This window comes from Tympanuchus pallidicinctus, unplaced genomic scaffold (genome assembly GCF_026119805.1).
Source record: "Tympanuchus pallidicinctus isolate F22 unplaced genomic scaffold, pur_lepc_1.0 scaffold6, whole genome shotgun sequence".
Classification (NCBI taxonomy): Eukaryota; Metazoa; Chordata; class Aves; order Galliformes; family Phasianidae; genus Tympanuchus; species Tympanuchus pallidicinctus.
In genome coordinates, this window is record NW_026294780.1 from 22,227,758 (window position 1) to 22,250,323 (window position 22,566).

At 41.3% G+C, this 22,566-nt stretch overlaps 1 protein-coding gene across 1 annotated transcript in view; it reads right to left on the reverse strand.

Moving 5' to 3' along the window:
* DNAJC3 (DnaJ heat shock protein family (Hsp40) member C3) overlaps positions 1-15,564 on the reverse strand; it is a 29,228-nt gene extending 13,664 nt beyond the window's left edge. The window contains exons 1-4 of the mRNA XM_052705935.1: positions 15,411-15,564; positions 10,353-10,463; positions 8,805-8,929; positions 7,689-7,763 (exon numbers count right to left, since the gene is read on the reverse strand). Of these exons, the coding sequence (XP_052561895.1) occupies positions 7,689-7,763; positions 8,805-8,929; positions 10,353-10,463; positions 15,411-15,492 (393 nt within the window). The 5' untranslated portion in view covers positions 15,493-15,564. The remainder of the gene's footprint in view (positions 1-7,688; positions 7,764-8,804; positions 8,930-10,352; positions 10,464-15,410) is intronic.
* Between the last annotated feature and the right edge of the window lie 7,002 nt (positions 15,565-22,566).

Here is a 22,566-nt window from a genome sequence, read left to right on the forward strand (position 1 = left end):
TATGTAAAATTAATACAGTTAGACAACAGCAGTAGCTTCACACTTACAGCTGATCATCATGATTTCCAGAGTTTTAGAGGGGGTGAATCAGTAGGACTTCAGATTTTTTTGGTTTTGTTTTTAAATCAAAACTTGCACTACTTCGTATTTTACACACAGAATGCCCATTGAAATCACCATATCCTCAAAGTCATCCTGTACTTTTTCCTCTCCTCCTGGATCTTCAAGTCTCCCCTTCCTTTTTTTTCCTGAATGCAAGTTCTTCAAATGCTCATACTCTGTGCTCAAGTCTCTAATGCAATTCAACATTAGCCCTCAGAACTTCTTCAACAGAATTCCCCTGGTTCTAACACTTTAGTACGTGAAAGGGAAAAGCCTCAGTGGAACATGAGAAGCTCGACCAGGTCTCACCTCTGTCTTAGATGCCTTACATAAAGTATTTCTGTACCTTATGAAGTTGTTTCATTTTACTTTGGCGGAAATCAAGTCGTACTTAGACCTGAAAGTACTCCTTTACACTGCCTCTCTGCAAGAACAGAGGAAGGCAATCAAAGAGTTCTGTCCTTTGTAGGTCAACTCTTAATACACGTTTCAAAAAGCTTTTCTCCTAGTTAGAAAAGAAATTGTGCTTATAAACCCTCACCAGCACGCATCCTCATTCTCTCCCAGCACTGGAGAATACAACAGAGGCAAATATCTACATCTGTGATTTTAAAAGTTCAAAGATTAGAAACCTCCTTTAAGTTCTGAATTCTTCAGTTCCATGACTGATCCAATTTTGTCCCTCAATTTCTCAGCATTATTCTTTTAAAAATTAAGAACTCTTTTCTACAAATAAGCTTTATCCATTACCTCACTCCTCAGACATGCTGTATGTTTTTTGTAAATTATTTGGACCAAACTACCAGTAGAATAGGAAAAGCAATGTTACAAGTCACACAGACAAATCAAACTGTATTAGAGATCATTTAAGTGAAGCATCCCAGATAATATGAGATAGTACAAACTGTCCAGTTAAAGCAAAGGAAAAAACCTCTCAAGCTATCATTCAAGTTAAGCCATTAAGCTTTAGTTTAATGCTCTCTATACGACAAAAATATACACTCATGGCTCTTAGTAATTACTTAGTGTACTAATACGTTGTCTTCATCAGTCATGTTAATTAAAACAAAAATAAGTCTCTTCATTAAGCACCCAGGGAAAGCAGGAAATAAAACAGTTGTTTGATACTCTAATTTTGGTTTATTTTCCAAGTTCCTTCTGTCCTTCTGCCCAGTGATCAGGCAACTATCACACTACTATTGATAACATAACATTTCAGTTATTCATCCTTTTCCTTTGGAATGGTGAAGCTGGGACAGACCAACTGCTTGCACTAAGCATGTAAGATTTCCTAGAAAGGAGTAAGGTATTAAAGAAATCTCACTTCAGCTGAGCTAATACACATCTAAGGCAAATCTAATAGTTCTCTGCATGCTCATCCTAAGCTGTGCTCTGCAAGCACACTGCTAGTGGTGAACACGTTCCAGAACACAGCCGCTGCTTTTCAGCACAGCATCCTTTGCTGTCTTTGATGGTTACTACATTTGGATTAGAATGCTTAGTTGCAGTTTAAGTTACAGCAACAAGCATTAGCCATCTGTTATAGCAGCTTACATTCAGTACCAAAAAGAAAAACAAACCCCAAAATTATAATTCCTTCAGAGAAAACAGAGGCCAGCATATGGGAATGGTTTTGTTATTGTAAGTAATTTTCTGTTGCAGATTTACCACTTATAGGTGTTGTGTTATTTTACTGTCTAATCTCAGTAAAGTGGAGAATCATCCCAGGGCAAAAAAAAAAAAAAAAAAAAAAACAACTCTCCCCCCACCCAGCTGAGAGACATTAAACAGAACAAAAGCATGAGCCACACGACTTTAAAGCAGAGCTTTAAATGCATTTACATGTGCATCTTCCAGCTCTCCACTGCTCATAAGGAAGCTGGCATATACAGCATTTCATCTCAAAGGCAAGACTCAAAACTTTGCTATACTACCATGCTGTATCCAGGACAGTGGAGAAAAACATACTAGGAATTCAATTCAAATTCAGCATTTTTCTTGCTTTTCATGCTTATGAATACACTGATAATGAAAGTAAATTGATGAGGCTTGTGAAAAATCACAGATCACCACAGTTAGAAAAGACCTCCAAGATCCCCCAGTTCAACCATTCACCTACCACCAATATTTCCCCATTAAACCACATCCCTTAGTACAATACCTAACATTTCTTGAACATCTCCAGAGACAGTGAGTCAACCACACTGGGCACACCATTCCAGTGCCTGACCACTTTCAGAACATATTCAACTTGAACCTCCCCTGGTGCAACTTGAGGCCATTCCCTCTTGTCCTGTCTCTAGTTATGAGGGAGAAGAAGCCGACCCCGACTTCATCACAACCTTCCTTCAGGTAGCTGCAGAGAGATATAAGAACTGCCCTGAGCCTCCACTTCTCCAGAGTGAACAATTCCTCAGCTGCACCCCATTACATGTGTGCTCCAGACCCCTCACAGCATTGCTGCCCTTCTCTGAACACACTCCAGGGCTTCAGTGTCTTTCTTGTAGCAAGGGGCCCAACAGTGAACAGAGAGCTCAAGGCACAACCTCACCAGAGCTGAGTACAGGACAATTATCACCCCCCTGTTCCTGCTGATTGGACTACTTTCATACAAGCCAGGATTCCACTGGTCTTCTTGGCTACCTGGACACATTGCTGGCTCTAATATTTAGCTGAGCATCAACCAACACCCCCAGGTCCATTTCTTTCACCACTCTTCCATCCACTCTGCCTCAAGCCTGTAGTGTTGCCTGGGGTTGCTGTGGTAGGGCACAGCACTTGGTCCTGTTGAACTTACATGTTTCAAAGAGGGCTGCAGGAATTTCTGTAGCTTATAAGAAATCAAGACACTGATGCATACAAGAACAGAGCACAAAGGAAAGCTCTGCACTGGCAGAGCGATATATTAGATAATACAGCCATGATATTAGACAGAAAAAAGAAAGTATTTCAATACATCCTTTACCCAGGAAGCTATAGATGATCATAGCAGCTGAGAGAAACATTCACGGTTAACGTAATGTAACATAAAGTTTAAGAGAACTCTGGATACTAAGCAAACTTGCATTTGGTAACTTACAGTGACATAAGATGGTCTCTTCCATCTACATCCAAAATGCTGACTGAAGTAAAGAAGTGCATTCTGCAACCACAGCCTTCACTAGATTAGAAAACAAACATCTGCAAACACACCATGCTCAGCCACTTAGTTTTGGCTGACATCTAGTGGAGCTGCAAGTGGAAACTTCAGTTTCCAGCTTTTAAATGCTCATGCAATTGTCTCCCTTGGAAGGGTACTTAGGAAATCTCAAATTGGAGTATTTATTGCAGCACAGTGCAACTGTGAACATCACAGTCAGTCCTAAAAAAAATAAAAAGAGGATTTGAAAGGAACGTGACAACCAGAGGATATAATTATTCCTTCTATTTTCACTCAAAAATCACATGCTTGAAGACAAATATTCCAGGGCTTTCACGAGCTGAGGCCTTAGTTTTGAGCACTGATGCACTCCCAAATTCACCCTATTGACAGCTATTATTTGGAAGCTACTAATCAGAACCAAATGAACTTGATATTAATGCATAGGAGCATTTAACCAAAATTGAGATTGGAGAAATAAATACTACTCATACACTGTAAGCAACAACTTCAAAATAAATAAATTCACCCAAGGACTTATGCTTTACCTCTGTTTCATCCTGGGCACTCTGCACACAAGAATTCGACCATTCTGTTGACATCCATTAAGAGTTTTATTACCCTCTAGATGTTAAATTTCCATTCTGACAGCTGAGTTAGAAGGAAAAAGCTACTTTTCTAAAGAGTAAAGAGGTGTTATCTGGTCTTGCTAGGCAAAAAATGCTTCCTGGTGCATGCTGTAACCTCATCAGCTCGGTGCATCCGTTGGCAAAAACGAAGAGTTCCTATAAACACAGTCTTCCTTAACATATCAAGGGATAAGTCTGAATCACTTCCTCTATCCAAAACCAAAGTGATTAACTTCAGCCAAAAGGGAAATGCAGGAAGGAAAAATGGGAAAAAACAAAACAAAACAAAAAACAACACCAACCTGTAAAACAATGGCACAAAAGCTGAGGTCTCAAAAGGCTCTATAGATGAAAGCAGTGCTCCCACCCTTCCCAGTCAGGCATTCCCACTGCCTGCCTTCACAATCCCACTAATGCCCTTAAAACAGCCAGTACTGTTTCAGGTAGAAGCATTTGAACAGAAGAACTGCTCTATCTGGCAACAATACAATTTTAAAGAGGTTTAGGGTCCTCACAAACTTTTCCCATGTACTATAAAACTGTAGAAAGAACTTCTCTCAAGAACAACTTCATCTGCTGAACTCTTCAGACAATCCTTTCAAGGAGCACAACTCTAAGAAAGAATGGAGGAAGGATAGGAAAGAAACTGATATTTCAGTATTTCCACTGGGATTTGACAGACTGAGGGAATATGCTATGAGAAAATAACATTTACAGGCAGTTCACATTACACCACTCGCAGCTTTTGGTACGTAGGGAAAGCAATACTGGCAACAGTGACTCAAGTGTCATACAAGGAAGTAGGAACTGCCTTCCTCCTACATGCCTGTCCTTGAGTAGCCCAAGTAAAATCACTCTCTTTACTTCCAAATACTGAGCTGGTTTCTCTAACTCAAAAGTGGGGAACATCTTAAGAGCTCATCCTCTGCCTTAACCCAAAAACAAATCACCATCACCAAAATCACACCTACTGTCAGCCAAGGGCATACAACCAAAATGATTGGCTTTATCTCAACAAAGCTCATCTCATCCACAAAATTTTCCTGGGGGGGAGGGGGGAAAATCATGGAAGCTAACTCTCACATTTACCTCCTCCTTAATCATTTTAGCAAGCAGATCATGTCCTCAGAACCACATACGTCACACAATGTCCTGAAAATCTCCATACTAAAGAAAGCAGATTATTTTTCTTCATATTAAGATGTTGAAACACAGCACTTTCTTCCCATCTTTACATGATATTCAACTTCCACAGGCTCAGTCATATGATCAGACTGCTGCATGGTTACTCTACGTGGTTACTGAGTTACAGTGACTGCTTGCAGACTTAGATGCATGACAAATGTGGGACAGCCAATGTCTCTCTGCAATTTAGATGCAGATCTGCATATCTACATTTGCTGATGTGTTACATACTTACTGAGAATGAGAGTAGCCTAGTTAGCAGCTATCCAGCCAAAGTGAAAGGTCAGAGAGCCATTTAGGCCCTTACCTACATTTACTCAGCCAAAAAGCAGACCAGAAATTATATACTCAGTTCAAACGTAAAATGTACAATTCTAGGAATCCAAGACCAAAACTGAATTCTAGCCTAAAAGCTATGGAGACCCCACTGGTACTTCTTTGGGTCATATCTGCACTAGTATAAGAAGGAAGTTTTACTTTGAGCAATGAATTACTTACTCCTTTTCAGTTCTTGACAACTGACTTGCAGTATGAGTCAAAAGTTTGAGTGACTACTGTTTAATTTTCCTCTGTTGCTTTAGCAACTAATTTGGAGAGTCTGGATGTCCAGGTCTTAAAATCACTTAGAAACCATTTAATCTCTAAAAAGTCTTCCACCACCTCTCCCTTTCTCACGTATACATAAATCAGTGTCACAGAGAAACAGAGTGTTAATGTTTCACAATACTGTGCTTTGATTTCCTCTCACTTTAAGATTAAACATTTTCATATTGAGAAGCAAGCACGTTGTCAGAACAAGAACTGAGAGAACAACCTGACCATATACCTGAAAGACTTAGAAGAAAGCAAGAGAAATCTCTCACTAGGCCTTCACGGAAGTATTTTACTTTGGAGTCAAGATACAATAGGATCTTCTCTATTGAATGAATAAAGAAACCTATTATAAAGGATTAATTCAATACCATGTTTTTCAGCTGAATGCAGTATGTTCAAGCAAAATATTCTTTTCAAAACATACCACTTAACATAATCACTAAGAAAGCACATAAGCAACACTGTTCAGAGAACCAAGGAAACTGGAACTAAGATTTTAGGACCAATATAGAATCTCACTCAATTACTGAGACGAAACTCTGTTCTACTTCTGCCTTGAAGCCCAACTGAAGTTGGAAACTACATGACTGAAGAAAAGCAGTTATGATTGTCTGGAGTTTCAGTTGGTTTGGAAAAAAGCAAGCTACTCCACAGCTGACTGGGAAAGCATTTCCATGTAATTTCTATGTTATGTCCATGTTACATGTTATTATGCAACAGTCCAGAAAGGAGTCACTGGAAAAAGATGCATACACACACTCAGAATCAACACTGACATCCCGTAAATGCTGTTGCAGTAACTATGGCCTCAGTTAATCAGAACTGGACCACATTCTCACACAGTGCAAACAGCAGGGCTGCACTGCAATTGGACGTGCAACTGTAGACCAAATGCTTGCTCCTTACTGAGCAAGCAGCAGCAGGAGCCCCTGCTACATGACTTTCAGGATAAGCTACTGCAGCTTTACTGCAAACACCAGCATCACCTGGCACATTCATTATCGTGATGGTTACAAAGCTGCCCTGCAAGTGTAAACTGTAACTGCTCTGTTTTCCACTTAAAGACTCACTAGAAAGATTCCATGTAGCATCTCTAATCTGCAGTACATAACTGCTTTCTCCATCACACACTTCAAAGAATGCCAGTATGACAGTATCAGTTACACCTGCAAATTCTATTTATGCTGGTATAAAGGACAGGCAAGCTGTTTAAACTAGCAAATGCTGAAGAATAAATGAATATAATAATTAATCCTATTTATTCATGTTCTTACAGTAATTTGATGCAACAGAGAGGGAAGCTTATTTTACATATTTCCCAAAGATGAAGTTGATTTTGTTCCAGGGATTATTTTTGCAGCATAAGGTTGCTATAACACAAAATATCCACTGAAATAAAAACTCACTCAAGTGAATAACAGCCAGCCAGACTTGTATGGAAACTCTGGGCACTTCCTGATCACAGAGAGACTGCTGTCAGCACTTTCATGAGGGATGCAGAACTCCTTTGCAAATGTGAAGAGATGCAGATGCGTGCCACTGAATTACCTGATTTTTAACATCAGTGACTGAACTAAGAGCCTAAGATCCTTTGGCAATCACTGGAAAGAGCCTGATCCATGAGGGCACCCAGTTATTTCCCACTATCACCTGATTATCATGAAGCATGTAACTGAATGCTGATTTACACTGAGTCACACATCACTAACCCTACATTTCTGGTTGAAGAAGACTGATCTCCAGTATAGATGCCATCAAGCAGAGATCACAAAGCATTAGGCACATATGCAAAAAAAAAAAAAAAAAAACCACCAAAAACCTCTTCAAAGTGCTGTGCTGGTTTCATCTTCTCTATTCCATCCCAACATTGGTCATTTATTCACACGATGCAGCTTAACTACAATACCCTTCAAGAACAAGGAAGACACAAACTTATGTATACATTCACATTTCTCTGAAACATCAGAGTTGAGATCTTGCTTTAGAAGCCAACATTAAAAGCTGGAAAGCAGTTTTTCCAATTCAGGACTCCAACTTACCACATTTTTAAAGTCATCTTCTGCTTCATCAAATTTTCCTTGCTTGAGCAGTAGCTGTCCCCTCTGTAATCTTGCCTGAAATGAAATAGAAGGCAATTCTTTTCTATTTACACATTAGAACTCAAGGAATTATGAAAATCTGTTTCTATTACCTTTAGCAGAAGAAAATGATTTCATTTTACTGCAGCTAACAAGCTGAGTCAGAGACAACATCACCTGCTCTTTTGCCTTCCTAAACTAACAGCATTCTTAAGAGGCATCTGACAGTAAATAATTACTTTACACCACAGCTGAGAGAGATGCACTTTTCTAATAAATAGCAGTAACTCCAGACATCAGCAGAAGAACTTGTTCACTTTGTTTCGTACAACTTTTAGAACATTAACTTTCAGCTGCTTTCCTGGTTATAGCTTCTCACAGATTTGTTTTGAACCAACAGAAATAAATAATTTTTAAAATTTCCCACATTGAGTTCTTCCACTAAACTCTCAGAGCAACAGCCAGTACATATCAAGGCAAGTTAATGATCTATACGATTTGATTTATGATACAAATACAACACTGAATTTAACACTTGCTACTTTACTGGAAGTTATCCAGGACATGCTACTGAAAATGGAAATGAGGGAACTGGGTGGAGAGGACATTACCCAACTACTTAGACAGACTCTCTTCATATAATAAGCACAAAAGAGGTAAGAGTAAGTCAGGACTTGTCCCACGGGAGGGCAGTGAGACCAAGAGAGGAGAAATGCCTCAAATCAAGTAACAGGACAGAAGAGGGAAGAGGCATCTGCTCTCCCTTTCCCCACCCCTGAGAGAGCAGCAATGATAACTGAAAATGGAACAGCTGCAAAGGAGAGAAGGAAAGCATACAGGACAAACCCACGAGGAACATGCACTTAATGAAACCATTAGTTTCCAGAATAAGTCTAGACTGCTCTTGGAGTATTTGCAAATTCAAGTACATACACTACTGCTATTACTTTATCGTATTTAAAGCTCTGAGTTATAATGTATTTTCTATTTCTGTTTAGCAAAACCTGACAAACAACCTCCTTTGAAGTAATATTTCTTTTTTACGCTTGAACAGTTTCCAATTTCAAGAATACTTACGGATGTGAAGTCTTGCTTTAATTCAACCACTTTACTTAAATCACGAATTGCTGCTTTAGATTTGCCCATGGCTAAGTACACTGTGGCTCTTCTGTAATAAGCAATGTAGTTATCAGAGTCTCCCTCTGCAAGCAAATGAACAGCAATCAGAATACTGTCTCCAAAGTAACTGAACCTTTGGGTACAGCTGAACTGTAATGACTAAAAATATATTTCCTGAGTTTTAAGCCATTGGAAAAATTATATTTATCAATGAAACATTTTTTCCAAGTAATGTTATGCAGTTTAATTATTGCACAATAAAGATTAGTGAAACACAGTATATTCCAAATAACTTAGACTTGTAAAGGTGAAATATGCATATATTTTCAGCTTTGTACAAAAAAAAAAAAAAAAAAAAACAGCTCCTAAATACTTACCCTTTATCTCAAACTGCAGGCCTGCATTTGAAAGCATGTTAATTCATCATTGCCCATTTCATCGTATAAAAAGCAAACAAGTAATCCCCAAATGACCCATACGTTGGACCGATGTCATTACAGATGCACAAACCCTTTACATCACCCATTTAGACAGAAGCAACTCATTCCTTTAATATACGGTGGGCACCAACACCCTCTCTCAATGGCAGAGGAAAAACATGCACTACATAAAAACCTGCAGGCTAACTTCAAGGCCAATACGTGGTCTGCCAGTCAAGCTGGCAAGATCCTGCAATTTTAACATCCTTTAAACCCAGCACATGCACAAACATCACTACACAAAGGGAACATAAGCCTCTGAAAACACTACTTAAGTTCCTAATACTCCTCACCATGCAGTATTTCAAGTAGTGACAGTTACTGTAGGCTCTCAAGGAAAGGTAATTTAGATCACCCAAACAACAAAATGCAGTAAAAGACAGTAGACTATTTACTGGATTTCAAAAATATACTCCTTTTCACTATCAATGAAATTACAGACAATAAAACGCATCTAAGGAACAAAACAAGGATGTCCCTTGTTTACCACGTCCCTTGTTTACCTCATCTGAGATTACAGTTGAGCTTTAAAGTAAACATGTGGCCCTGGCAGCCACATAGAGGCCAAGGGAATAAAAGACCATTTCCATAGCACGAGGCACTGCCGTAGCACAGAAAAATAGACTCCCTTCACTCTCTGTACTTAAGAGAAGCTGATCTTACAGAACTAGGACAAAATACTAAGAGCTCAGAATCAGCAGATATTTCATTCTTTATACACTTCATTTTTATACCAAGACATTGATAGTAATGAGCTGTGCTACTGAGACTTTTCTGTCTAGCACCACGATTTTATTCACTTCAAAGAAAAAACAATGTGCTTGTAAATGAATGTATTACAACAAAGTCCAACAATTTAAAGCCCTCAATACGTGACCAAGAAAATACAGTGTTAATAAACACTGCTTTTTATTGGTGCTGTCTGTGTGCTTGTATTTCAATTCAAGGATGTGGACCATCAAACTTACTTGAAAATTTATAAATCAGAGTTGTTTCAACATAAACATCACTTTCTTCAAATACATACCTATAGCTGCATGAAAATGAGACAGAGCATCTGCCAGTTGTCCAGCAGCCAATAACTTCTTTCCCATTTCAAGCTGCTTTTCTACTTCGGCATTTATTCCACACTCAGCTCCTTCAAGAAAAACAAAGATTGATTTCTGAATGAGCAGTGTGATTATACAAAAGACATACAGAAATAATATGATCCACACAATAACCATCAGTACTGGTGCTGAAATGGAGATCCACATCTTCCCAAGCAAAATGTCTCTGTGGTGCAAGTTCTGATGCGAACAATTAAAGTTATCAATGCCCTTCCATTTAACTAGTGATATGAAATTCATATTCAAGCAATACGTTTTGGAAGAGACAGGTTTTCAGTTCAAAACTAAGGAATCGTTGCTGCTCTGTCACCAGGGAAAGAAGGCTGTCATGAAGGAAGGAGCTGATTTTTTAAGTCCGCGCTGCAGATACACCAATTCAGGCTCAGTGAAGAGACTGCCCAGAGAAGCTGTGGATGCCTCATCCCTGCAGGCGGTCAAGGTCAGCCTGGATGGAGACCTGGGCAGCCTGAGCTGGTGGCTGGCAGCTCTGCTCACAGCATGGGGTTGGAACTGGATGATTCTTAAGATCTTTCCCAACCCATAATCCTATTACTCTATGAATTGATCTTGAATTAAAACAAACAAACAAAAAAAACCAAAACAACAGCACCTTGACGCTATCTTACATTCTGAGTAAAAGCTACATTACCTAACTACATTAAAGATATCAAAATTTCTCACAGAAAGGTGATCAAGCAACAAAATATTTGTAATAAAAGAACCGTAATTTCTGAACATCAAGTCATCAGTATTTTAGAACTAAGACCTTTCAGCACCCAAGATCTTATTTTTCTTTTCTCGCTCTTCAGTACAGATCATAATTCTTTCATTTACACACTGTAAGGAAACTACTGAGCTGCCTATTAAAAAAAAAAATGTCTTCTGTATCCACTGAAAAAAGCTCTACCTGTTATTGGTAAGAACTCATATGACTGAATTCAAAGGCTTCAATGCTATCATTTGCTTTATAATCCCAATATTAAGCAAATTCCTCTAAGTTAATGAAAACAACTAATAAGCCCCGAATTCTTCTTGCTGTAGTTTAAATACATGAAGTTAAAAAGGTAACACTACTTATCATGTAGCCCATTTAGGGAATGGTTTTAAAATACATTTTAAAATCTATTCTGGGTGTTTTGCATAGGATACGAACAGTTTAGTTGACAATGATACAGAAGTATTTCTTGACAGCAAGTTTCCAATATACAGAGGTAGATGAGGTACACTTCAAGGCAGTCTTCATGTGAATATCGTTTTCATAAAAAAACAGACTGCTATTCTGTTTGGATTTTGCATCATGGGGATTTTTTTCCTGCTTTTAAAGCCTAAACCTTTCATCATCAACTTGTCCACCCATCATCTTTCAAGATGACATAAAGATTCCCACACGGTTGGATATGAAGCCTATAGCCAGAAGTAAATTGGCAACAAGTCAGATAATACCACAAGCAAACATGAAATGATCTCCCCACATAGAAACATCTGAAATCTTTCAAACTCAAGGAGCTGGATCCTAGAAGCAGGCTGTACGTTGCTCTCTGATACCCCTAACAAAGGCATTCAGGTTTCACAGAATCTCATGTTTTTTTTTACTGAGCATCCTTATTTCAGATTTAGGGACACCGGCACTGCCCTAAGAACAGCCTCCACCACAGGGCGTGCCTGTACTATTCAGAGCCTTTCATCTGCACAACGCTCGCTACAGTTCTACACTTACATAACACATTCATCAGGAGATCTTTCTCCTTGAAAACACTGAAGATGGTAACAGAAAAAAAAAAAAAAGGAAATGAGGCAAGTGACTGCTAATAGTAAGAAAAGCAGGAGTAACTTGAGTAGAGAATTAAGGCAAAGCAAAAACAACAACAGAAGTACAAGTGACTGCAGGTTCCTTGCCTGCAAAACAGAACTTGTTACTGGACTTGCATTAAAATCTGACCCTAAAAGCTGCTGAATGTGGAAAATCAATGGAGAGTCTCCAGCCTGTACAACCAGTGTAGCCACAAAGAAAATTGACATATACCACTAGTGCACTGAAACACTGCACAGACCTGATCATTATGCTGCTTTTTCATGTAACTATATGGCTTACGCATTTTTTGGCAGCATGCAAATGGTGGCTCTGAATCAGCTGCCCTAGCAGACAGCTGAGGAGCAGCACCAAGCAAAGGAGCCAGTGCTGCTGACCCTAAGGAACCAAATTCTGTGCATGGCATTTGGGCACCTCTTGTCTCCTCAGTCTGGGAAACACAAGAACCAACTCCAGCCAGTCTTTCCAGCAGACAGGTATCAGTCAGCCAGATACAGACAGCTCAGTACTACAGCTAGAAAAGCTAGCCTTGCTCCATCATGAAACTAACGATATGTCCAAGCATGCTATGTGAACACTTGCACTATTTTAACTTGGATATTATTATTCCTAAAAGGTGCCTGATGAGCTCAAACCAGCAGACACAGGAGCCCCAGCTGCTGGAGCATCAGTAGGAATAGGTTCAGAGCTTGAGCCAGCCCCAACACAGGAGTGGAAAGATGCACTCCCAACAAGAACTGGCACCAGTACTGACACCTGAAAGGAAAGAGGTCAGGAGGAAAGATTAACAGGTGCAGCTAACTCGTTTTTCCAGTTAAATATGTTCACTTCAAATAAATCACAGCTTCCTGGGAAGATTTTTGTTTTATTTCAGTAACAAGTGCTGTTACGTGCATATGAACTTCCAGTTACATTTTCATGTAATCAGTCTGACTCCTAATGTAAAAAGCTTTAAAAAGCCTTCCAACTTCAGAACAGTGTCAAAATTTTGCATTTACCCAGATTCCTGCCTTGGAATGGTACACTACTAAACTTTTCTTTTTCCATTTTAGCAGAGAACTTGAGTGATTGTTTTGCCACGGGAGGCAGCAATCCCGTTTTGGGATGGTTTCAATTTGAATGATTATGCGTTCAGTACAGGTGTCACGTTTGCTGCTGTTTTTAAATAGGTTTGAGCTTCAGTTTTGTATGCATGTAAGCAAGTTTCTCAATGACAAGTCTGAGCAAAGGAAGAAGGGGACAAGCAAACAGTGTCATAACTGACACAAACAAGCCTGGAAGAAGCCTCAGAGCACAGCAATGCTTCCCTCACCCCACACCACACAACTACCCTTCACAATTTCTGGTGAGATTCAAAACCTTCCCAAACTCAGAACAAAAAGATACGGAACGGGAGTGAGAAAAACACCTAACTGTACCCACAGTAATGAACTGAGCTCTGTATGCTTGAAACCCACTTCCCTTTATTCAGTTTCCTTTGTCTGAGGACAGAGCATGGAAAGAGAAACAATACCCCTCTATCCCTTCCAGTTGTCATGTTTTGTCACTATTAGTGTGCACAAGTCCTGAAAGATCAATCTTCTCAAGAGTCAACTCGTATCAAATGGGAAGGAATTCAAGAAGCAGGACAGGAAGGGGCAAAACACAACTTCCCACAACACCAAGGATTCAAAAAAATATTTCTAACTGAATTCATTTAATAGTCAGTCATAATTGCCCCATCCCTGGAGGCATTCAAGGCCAGGCTGAACATAGCTCTGGGCAGCCTGGTCTACTGGTTGCCAATCCTGCACACAGCAGGGGGGTTGAAACAAGATCACTGTGGTCCTTTTCAACTCAGGCCATTCTATGATTCTATGGTAATTCACACTCATAGATAATAACTAAAATCTGACTTTAATGCAGCCTGACTTATTCACTGCCTCACAAATTAACTGCCACAAGACATTTCTACAATCAAGTCAGCAAATGCCTCTGAGTTTAGAGAAAAGTAATACTGTGAGGAAAAAAAACAGAACTCTGAACTCCTTCATAACATTTTCAGGAAAACAAACTTCTGATTAAGGTGTTAACAAATTCAGTAAGCTCCAGAAATATCACTCCTCAGCCTACTACTCTATTCCAAAACTTCTATACTGAACTGAAGTTTCGAAAATATTCTCCAAATAACAAAACACAGCATTAATAATTCTATATAGCCTTTAAACTGCACACTTGAAACTGGTCAACAACACTGAGGAAAGAATCTTTAGAAGGAACATCGCTGTCACAATCAGAGAAAGAAGTATACGTGGACAGTGATGACTGTTTTTCCCCTAGCAGCACCTGAGCACACATCCAACAAAAACCATCCAACACCACAGAGGAGCACACCTGGACAGCAGGCTATCTTTGCCACCACATGCCCACATCACCTCTTGGCCAGCTGAATTATTCTTTAGTTTAGCACCTTAAGGAGCAAACTTCTAATAACAAGCCCAAGTCAGCCCTTAGTCTGGATACTTATCCTGAGCATTGATGGCTTCAGTTGCACCTTGACCTACCAGCACCTGTGAGAGAAAGTTCCTCAAGTTGAACTACCTGCACCACTGTATAACCAAGCTGCACATTTCACACAGCCTGAGAATAAGTTTGACTGCACAGGTGTTACTGATAGCGTACTCGAAAAGAAAACGAGGCCGCGGGAGGGGCGGATAAAACCGGTCTGCTGATTTTCACACACTAATGGGGAGGCAGAAGGAAAGCAAACGATCAAATAAAATATAAACAAGTTCACCACAACTACAAGAAGAATCGGCAAAGCTGCAGGTCGGGCACCGACAGAGGCAGAGAGCCGGGAACGCCCCGGGAGCCCAAATAGGGCACTTAAAGGGACGGAGCCGCGAGGAGCAGCGCTGGGGGACGCCGCCCGGGACGCGAGGCACGCACGGCGCCGCCAGGGCCCCGGCGAAGGGCCGCCCTACGCCCTCGGCCCGCTGAGGTGGCAGCTCCCGGCCTCCTCCTGCCCGGTGCCGTTCCCAGAAGCGCCCTCCCGCGGGACGCCCCGCCGCCACGGCGCTGCCAGCCACGGCTCTCCCGGCCCGGCCGCCGGGCTTCCCAGAAGCCTGCCGGCGGGTGGGCCCTACGCCGCCTGCCGCTTCTCACGACGCTTCCCCGCCCCCCTCACCCTGATACTGCAGGTCGAAGAGCACCAGCAGGAAGGGCAGCGCGGAGCCCAGGCGGCCAGCAGAGGCCGCGGCCGACACCATCGCCGCCGACACCCGCGGCCGCAGTGGCGGCGCCCCGGCCCGACGGCTCCGACTCGTGCAGGGAGGGTCGTGGGCGCCGCTGATTGGCCGCTCCGCGCCCGCCCGCCCCTTCGCGCTCCCGGAAGGTGGAAGTGCGCTGCAGGAAGGCGAGGCCGCCGTCGTCACGGCGCATGCGCAGTAGAGCAGCCGTCCTTCTGAATCGTCTCACCCGGCCTCTTCGGGCGGCGCGTGCGTTGGGGGCGGAGCGAAGCTGCCGCCCTCAGTCGGTGCCCTGAGTGGAGATGGCTGCTCCTGTGAGGGCTGCTTAAGCCGGTTAGCAAGCGTTTGCTGTCTCTGTGCCCGCTCCCTACTGTTGTAGGTGGGCTTCTCCTGGGGCAGGGGAGCTGGGGAAAACAGATTAAGCTTACGGCTGGCAATGCAGATGATTGCCGTTATCCGTCCTGGCTTGAAGGCGGTATGTCAGGGCTGCTCGTATTCTACATCAGCAAGCAATAACGCACAGGTAAATTGATGCTGTCTCTTCATTGCTGAGAGAAGCGAGCATGTTTTCAAACTATAGCTTTTACCGTCCCTGGGGCACAATCCAGTTTTCTACCGAAGTGGGGCGCTGCTAAGAGGGTCAGCATGCACACACTACTACGGAACTTACCGAACTGTAGAAAAATCAGTGATGTGACTGAACAGAGCACAGTGTTCTCGTGGTAGGAGTTCATTCTTGACCTGTACACTGAAACTAAAACCTGTGTGAGATAGCTTGCAGTCTAACAGGCTTATGTTTGGAGACATTTTCCCTTTTTTCCACAATTAAAACGCGTGTTTTCTTAGTAGAGAGAAGCTAACGGTGTATGTGCCAAGTTGCTTGTTGTTTCAAGTTATCTGCTGTGCGTTGTTGGACAAACAATTCATTTTGGGGTGTATTATATAATGTTAAAGCCTACCTATGCTTAAAAATAAAAATATAGTTCTCACGAATTCTGCTAAGCAAATGACAAAGCTGAGTCTCAGAGTCTGATGCAGCAACCACAAATTTCCTTTTTCTTTCTGGTCACATTGCTCTTTTCACCCTAGATGGTGTAATCTGCAAGCTTTCTTGAAAGATGAGAATGAATAAGAGAAAAGCAAGTTATCCCACTCCAACATCTCATTTGTAAGATGGTGCTTCAAGAGTACCACCTTGAAACTTGACCTGCAGAAAATATTCAGAAATAAGACGTAGAAATAATAGGAGAAGTGATAGATGTGAAATGAATAATTGATGATGTTCTGAAGATGTCAGTATGAGCTGGAATTTGACAACTCTTGCACTACGGATAAGACAATATAAGAAAGCTTAAAAATGAACCAACCAGAATATAATAGCTGTTACAGTATTCTACCCAAGAAAATAATGTAACCAAAGCCATATAAAATTAGTACAGCGGGGCAATTAGCACCTCAAGCCCCTAAGATAACCAAAAATATAATCATAAATGATGGTTTACTTAATAGGCCCTCAATTACAAGATTAGCGGAAGAATTTCCAGGGAACTACAGGCCTGTTAGCCTGACCTCGGTGCCAGGGAAGGTTATGGAGCAGATTGTCTTGAGGGAGATCATGCAGCATGTGCGGGGTGACCGGGGGATCAGGCCTAGCCAGCATGGGTTCGTGAAGGGCAGGTCCTGTTTGACCAACCTGATCTCCTTCTATGATCTAGTGACCCATCTGGTGGATGAGGGAAAGGCTGTTGATGTGGTCTACCTAGACTTCAGCAAAGCCTTTGACACTGTCTCCCACAGCATTCTCCTGCAGAAGCTGGCAGCCAGAGGCTTGGATGGGTGCACTCTTGGCTGGGTAAGGAGCTGGATGGAGGGCCGGGCACAGAGAGTGGTGAATGGAGTCAAATCCAGCTGGCAACCGGTCGTGAGTGGTGTTCCCCAGGGGTCGGTGCTGGGGCCTGTCCTCTTCAGTATCTTTATTGATGACCTCGATGAGGGCACTGAGTGCACCCTCAGTAAATTCGCAGATGACACCAAATTGGCTGGAAGTGTGGATCTGCCTGGGAGTAGCGAGGCCACACAGAGGTATCTGGACAGGCTGGAGAGCTGGGCTGAAGCCAATAGGATGAGTTTCAACAAGGCCAAATGCCGGGTCCTGCACTTCAGCTACAACAACCCCAGGCGACGCTACAGGCTTGGGGCAGTGTGGCTGGAGGACTGCGTGGAGGAAATGGACCTGGGGGTATTGATTGATGCTCAGCTGAACATGAGCCGACAGTGTGCCCAGGTGGCCAAGAAGGCCAATGGCATCCTGGCTTGCATCAGAAACAGTGTTGCAAGCAGGAGCAGAGAGGTGATTGTTCCCCTGTACTCAGCACTGGTGAGGCCACTGGTGAGGTGTGTCCTCACCACTGGTGAGGTGTGTCCAGTTTTGGGCCCCTCACTGCAACAAAGACATTGAGGCCCTGGAACGTGTTCAAAGGAGGGCAACAAAGCTGGTGAGGGGTCTGGAACACAGGCCATATGAGGAGAGGCTGAAGGAGCTGGGAATGTTCAGCCTGGAGAAGAGGAGGCTCAGGGGAGACCTCATTGCTCTCTATAACTTCCTGAAGGGAGGTTGTAGTGAGCTGGGGGTCGGCCTCTTCTCTCGTGTCATCAGTGATAGGACCAGAGGAAATGGCTTCAAGCTACGGCAGGGGAGATTCAGGCTGGACATGAGGAAGTATTACTTCTCAGAAAGGGTGGTCAGGCACTGGAATGGACTGCCCAGGGAGGTGGTGGATGGAGTCACCGAGCCTGGGGGTGTTCAAGGAAAGGCTGGATGTTGTGCTGAGGGACATGGTTTAGTGGGAGTTGTTGGTAATAGGTGAATGGTTGGACTGGATGATCTTTTAGGTCTTTTCCAACCTTGGTGATTCTATGATTCTATGATAATAGCAACAATCTGAAATAAAACTCAGTATTTAATGCTGGAATACCAAGCACAAAGGTTCAAATCCCTTAAGACAAGACAAAAGTACTATGACGAAAGTATCAAATAGCATTTTGGATAGATGCTTGACGAGCATGTATTGGAAGGTCAATATTTCAGGTTGATACAGTAATGTTAAGAGCAGTGTGTAATGCCAACAGTACTGAATGATGTAGTCAAAGTAAAACTGTTTGTCTGTGATACAAATCTCATCAGGCACACAGATGCCTACACATTAATTCTTGAATGAAACCATAAACCATGTAGGAACATTCTTGATGGTCATACATCCCAAAACATTTATAGTTAAATTAAAATGTATCTATAGACTTGAGAGAAAAAAGAATATATCTTTAACACATACTCTCTTTAGCAACTTCAGAAGCTGACAGTGCAAGAGAGGAAAAAAAAAAGACTGGTGCACATGACATGAACATTATGTTCTGGAATTTGAAAAATAGCAGAGCAACACAACTGTAATGCAAAAAGTCTTTTAAAACGATTAATCAAAATTAGGCTGGCATCAGAAGCAAGTTTCTGTAGCAGTTTTGGAGCAGATGGCAAAGACAAAACTAAGTTTAAAGACAAGGAATTTTCTGTTACTGCTGGTGATACATGGAGAAACAGCAGAGGGCATCCACTAGCAAGGGATGACTTCTTAAGTCACTCATTGCTGTTTAAAAGGCAGGTGAACAGAATGGAGCGACATGGTGTAGGGATATTGTTAAGTTTATATTTCTGCTTATTAACTGAGAAACCTACTGAGATATCATAAGATACTGATACATTACACACAAGAACACACAGCGTACTGGAAGGACCCTGCTCAATACCCATGAGCAAATATGCTTGACAATTAATGTTTTAATTAGTAACTCTGTTTCCAGAAACACTCAAGCAAACCAAACCATTTCCCGATGCAGGGGAAGAGGCAGTATGGCAGCTGTTACCTTATATACACAGTCTAGTATGAAATTATAGGTATGGAAATATAGGAGAGAGAAGATGGTAACAGAGATGCTATTCTCAAGGCCTTCTTGCAAGAAATCTCTGAGACTTTATACCTTGTTTTTATTTTCATCTGTTCACATCTCCACCAGAAACTTGGAGCTAAATGAGATAGTAGTAGTATCCACATATATGGATAACAAAGAATTGCTGTTTATGTAGCCACCTGTTCTAGTAGTTCTGTATTTTTACATTTGGATTGGTATTTAAATGTGATTGCTTTAGAGCTATTTCTTTTCTAGGTCCTTTTGCAGCAAATGGAAGCAGAGAAGCTCCTACAGACTGCAGTTCCACACACAAAGTTGTCTGAACTTCCACTTGGAAAAGCATATCTTCATCCATAAACTTGAAAGGGAACATGAGGGACCACTCTTCTTTAGGGTAAGGTTAGCCTCTGTAAATGCTTTTCCCTCCATATTGCCCTAACAAAATTCCACAGGTATGTCTTTGGCACATCTGTGATGGGAGAACCATGTTTCTGGAGTGGAATTATTTAGTTCTCAACCTTGTGGTTAGATGTTATATCTATATACTAGCTACTACCCGCTTTTTATACTGCTATAAAGAAGCTTTTTATAGGTCATTTTATAGGTCATTTTGTCTCTTTTTATGTGAAGCTTATTTTAATATGGGTCCTTGAGTCTGATTTACTCACTAAACTATACCACAGTGGTTAATTATAAACAGGGTTGTAGGACAGATGTTGGAAAAGGGAATAAGACATGCATGTTTCCTTACAATTAATTTTAAATGTATTTTAATCAGGGGAATTATACCATGTCTGTAACTTTTCTCCCTAGCCATGGTAGCAGCAACAAATTCCAGATATCTCAAAATGCAGTCACTATCTCCTGCCTAACTTAAACTTCTGGTATAATGAAGCATCAAACGGGGCAGGAGAGACTAGAGATCCCCTATTACTCTTTACCTTGACATCTTAGATTCCCAGTAAGAGTTAGATGAGTAGCAGATACTTTTGTGGGGTTTATTTTGAACAAGAAATATTCCAGTAGCAATTCATATTTAAACTTAATTTAAAATTGAAACAATTAAACCTGAGTTGTATTTTTCAAGTCTTTTGATTCCAGACAAAAACTCACTCTTGTGGATTTTTGATGGGGTGAAGGCTTAACAAAGCAAAGCATATGAAACACACTTATCTCTTTTAAAACAGTTTTTCATTTCATTTCTTGCAGCAAGGAATATTTTAAAATAAAAATTCTACTCTGAAGTTACAAGTCAAGAAATTTTGCTTCAAACATTAAAATATTTTGGTATTTCTACACTACGCTACACTTGATCTAAGCCTTCATGGCTGAGGTACTAAAGTTGAGAAACGGTGGTTCTTTTTCCTTTTTCATACAATTTATTTCTTGTTCAACAAAAATGCTGAAACATCCCAGTCACAGGAAAAAAACCCTGTAACTGAGTTACAATTCATTGCATGCCATTAAAAATTCACCCAACAAAGCGTTAAAAGTCCTTGATTCAGTTTCAGTGTTTATTGACCTTTCTATTGCTCCTATTATATCACTGATTTCTAAATACAAACAAATTAAATACCGCACAAGTCATATGATAGACAGTAGATGTTTTTTTCTGAGTGCAAACCTGAGCTTAACTGAGTGAAACTCACTGAGTGAAACCCATGTGTTGGAATGGAGATATGTACCCTGTCTCGTGCTACAGACTGCCTGAAAGCAAATCAAATGCAATTCAGCATAGCATCCCAAGATGAGTGACAGGGCTACAGGATATGCTGACTGCATGGCTACATCAGGCAGTGAGCCAGGCTGAAGCTGGCATCACTCCTCCTCTCACAGAGGCATGCAGCATGTGCCCTGAGACTTTTGGACATACAAAAACTATGACAGGTCAAGAAAGGAGTTTGAATGGTCAAGAAAGCATTGGTTTGTATGCTAAAGCTATGATACCATTTCTCTTTTAAATACCTGTAATTACCTTATTGTATGTACGCTGACAAAAAGGTAATGGGAAGGCAAAAAGTCATCAGAAACAAGCCAGTAATTTCGGTTTACAGTCACCAAAGAAAAAATGAAAAAAACTCACAATGCTGTTCTTGGCATATGGCTTAAGTATTACCGCAAATAAAAAAGTCAGGAAGCTATTCCAGTAATATCTATGTTTAAAGTAGATAAAACTCACAATCAGTGTGTTTGCAGATATTTCTTTAGAGTTAAGTTGAATTCCCTCCATGCTTGGGAGAAAGGAAGATAAATAAATTGTATGGCTGTCTCAGTAAAATCCAGGTAGAACTGTTGCATGAAGACAAACCTTTAAAAGAAATATTTTATTTGAAGAAAAGAGGAAGACTTAGAGAAGACTAAAGTACTTAAACTTGAAATTCATTAAACTAAATGAGGCTGCGTTTCTTCAAGCTACTAGATCATAGCTAGAATTGTGTGTTGGGATTTGGTAGATTCACAGGACTGTGACCGAGGAAATTTAGGAGAGTGGCTCGTCCTACCTTTCTTTTATTTTAAATGCGTTGTTTTTGTGTATGGGAATATGTACTTAAATGATTTCCTCATGTAAACTAAGTGATGGTAAGATTGAAAGAATGTAAATAGTATAGGTATTGATGTTGAAAAATGTGCAGTAGAGGGAGTTGGCAGGAAGGAAAAGATTAAATAAACTGAGAATCTGGCCAGATTTATTATTGTACCCGTACCATGCTGTTCAAGTCAGCTTTCCACCAGTTAATGATTACCGGCATGCGTCACTCCAAGATCGCTGTAAGAGAAAGATTAGTGAAGAGTCTGTTTCTCAGTTCCCAAGACAATTTCTCCACAGTCCTCTCAAATTAAAACATCTTGCAGAACAGGAGGTATCCTCCTCCATTCCACAAAACATGCAGATAATTACTTCACTTAACATAATTCCTCAGGACCCCCAGGACACCACCAGCCTCACTGTCTCTGCTCAGCCATCCCCAGCATCGCCCAGGGCCCAGGACGCCTGATGCTCGTCCCGCTATGGGCAGCCATGGCCCCACGTGCCCAGTCTCAGCCTACTGCCTGCCGCAGGGAGTTGTTCCTCATCTGCCCTGCTCCCTGGTGGGTGGGGACAGGCTCTGTCCTGACAGACCCTGTGGAGAG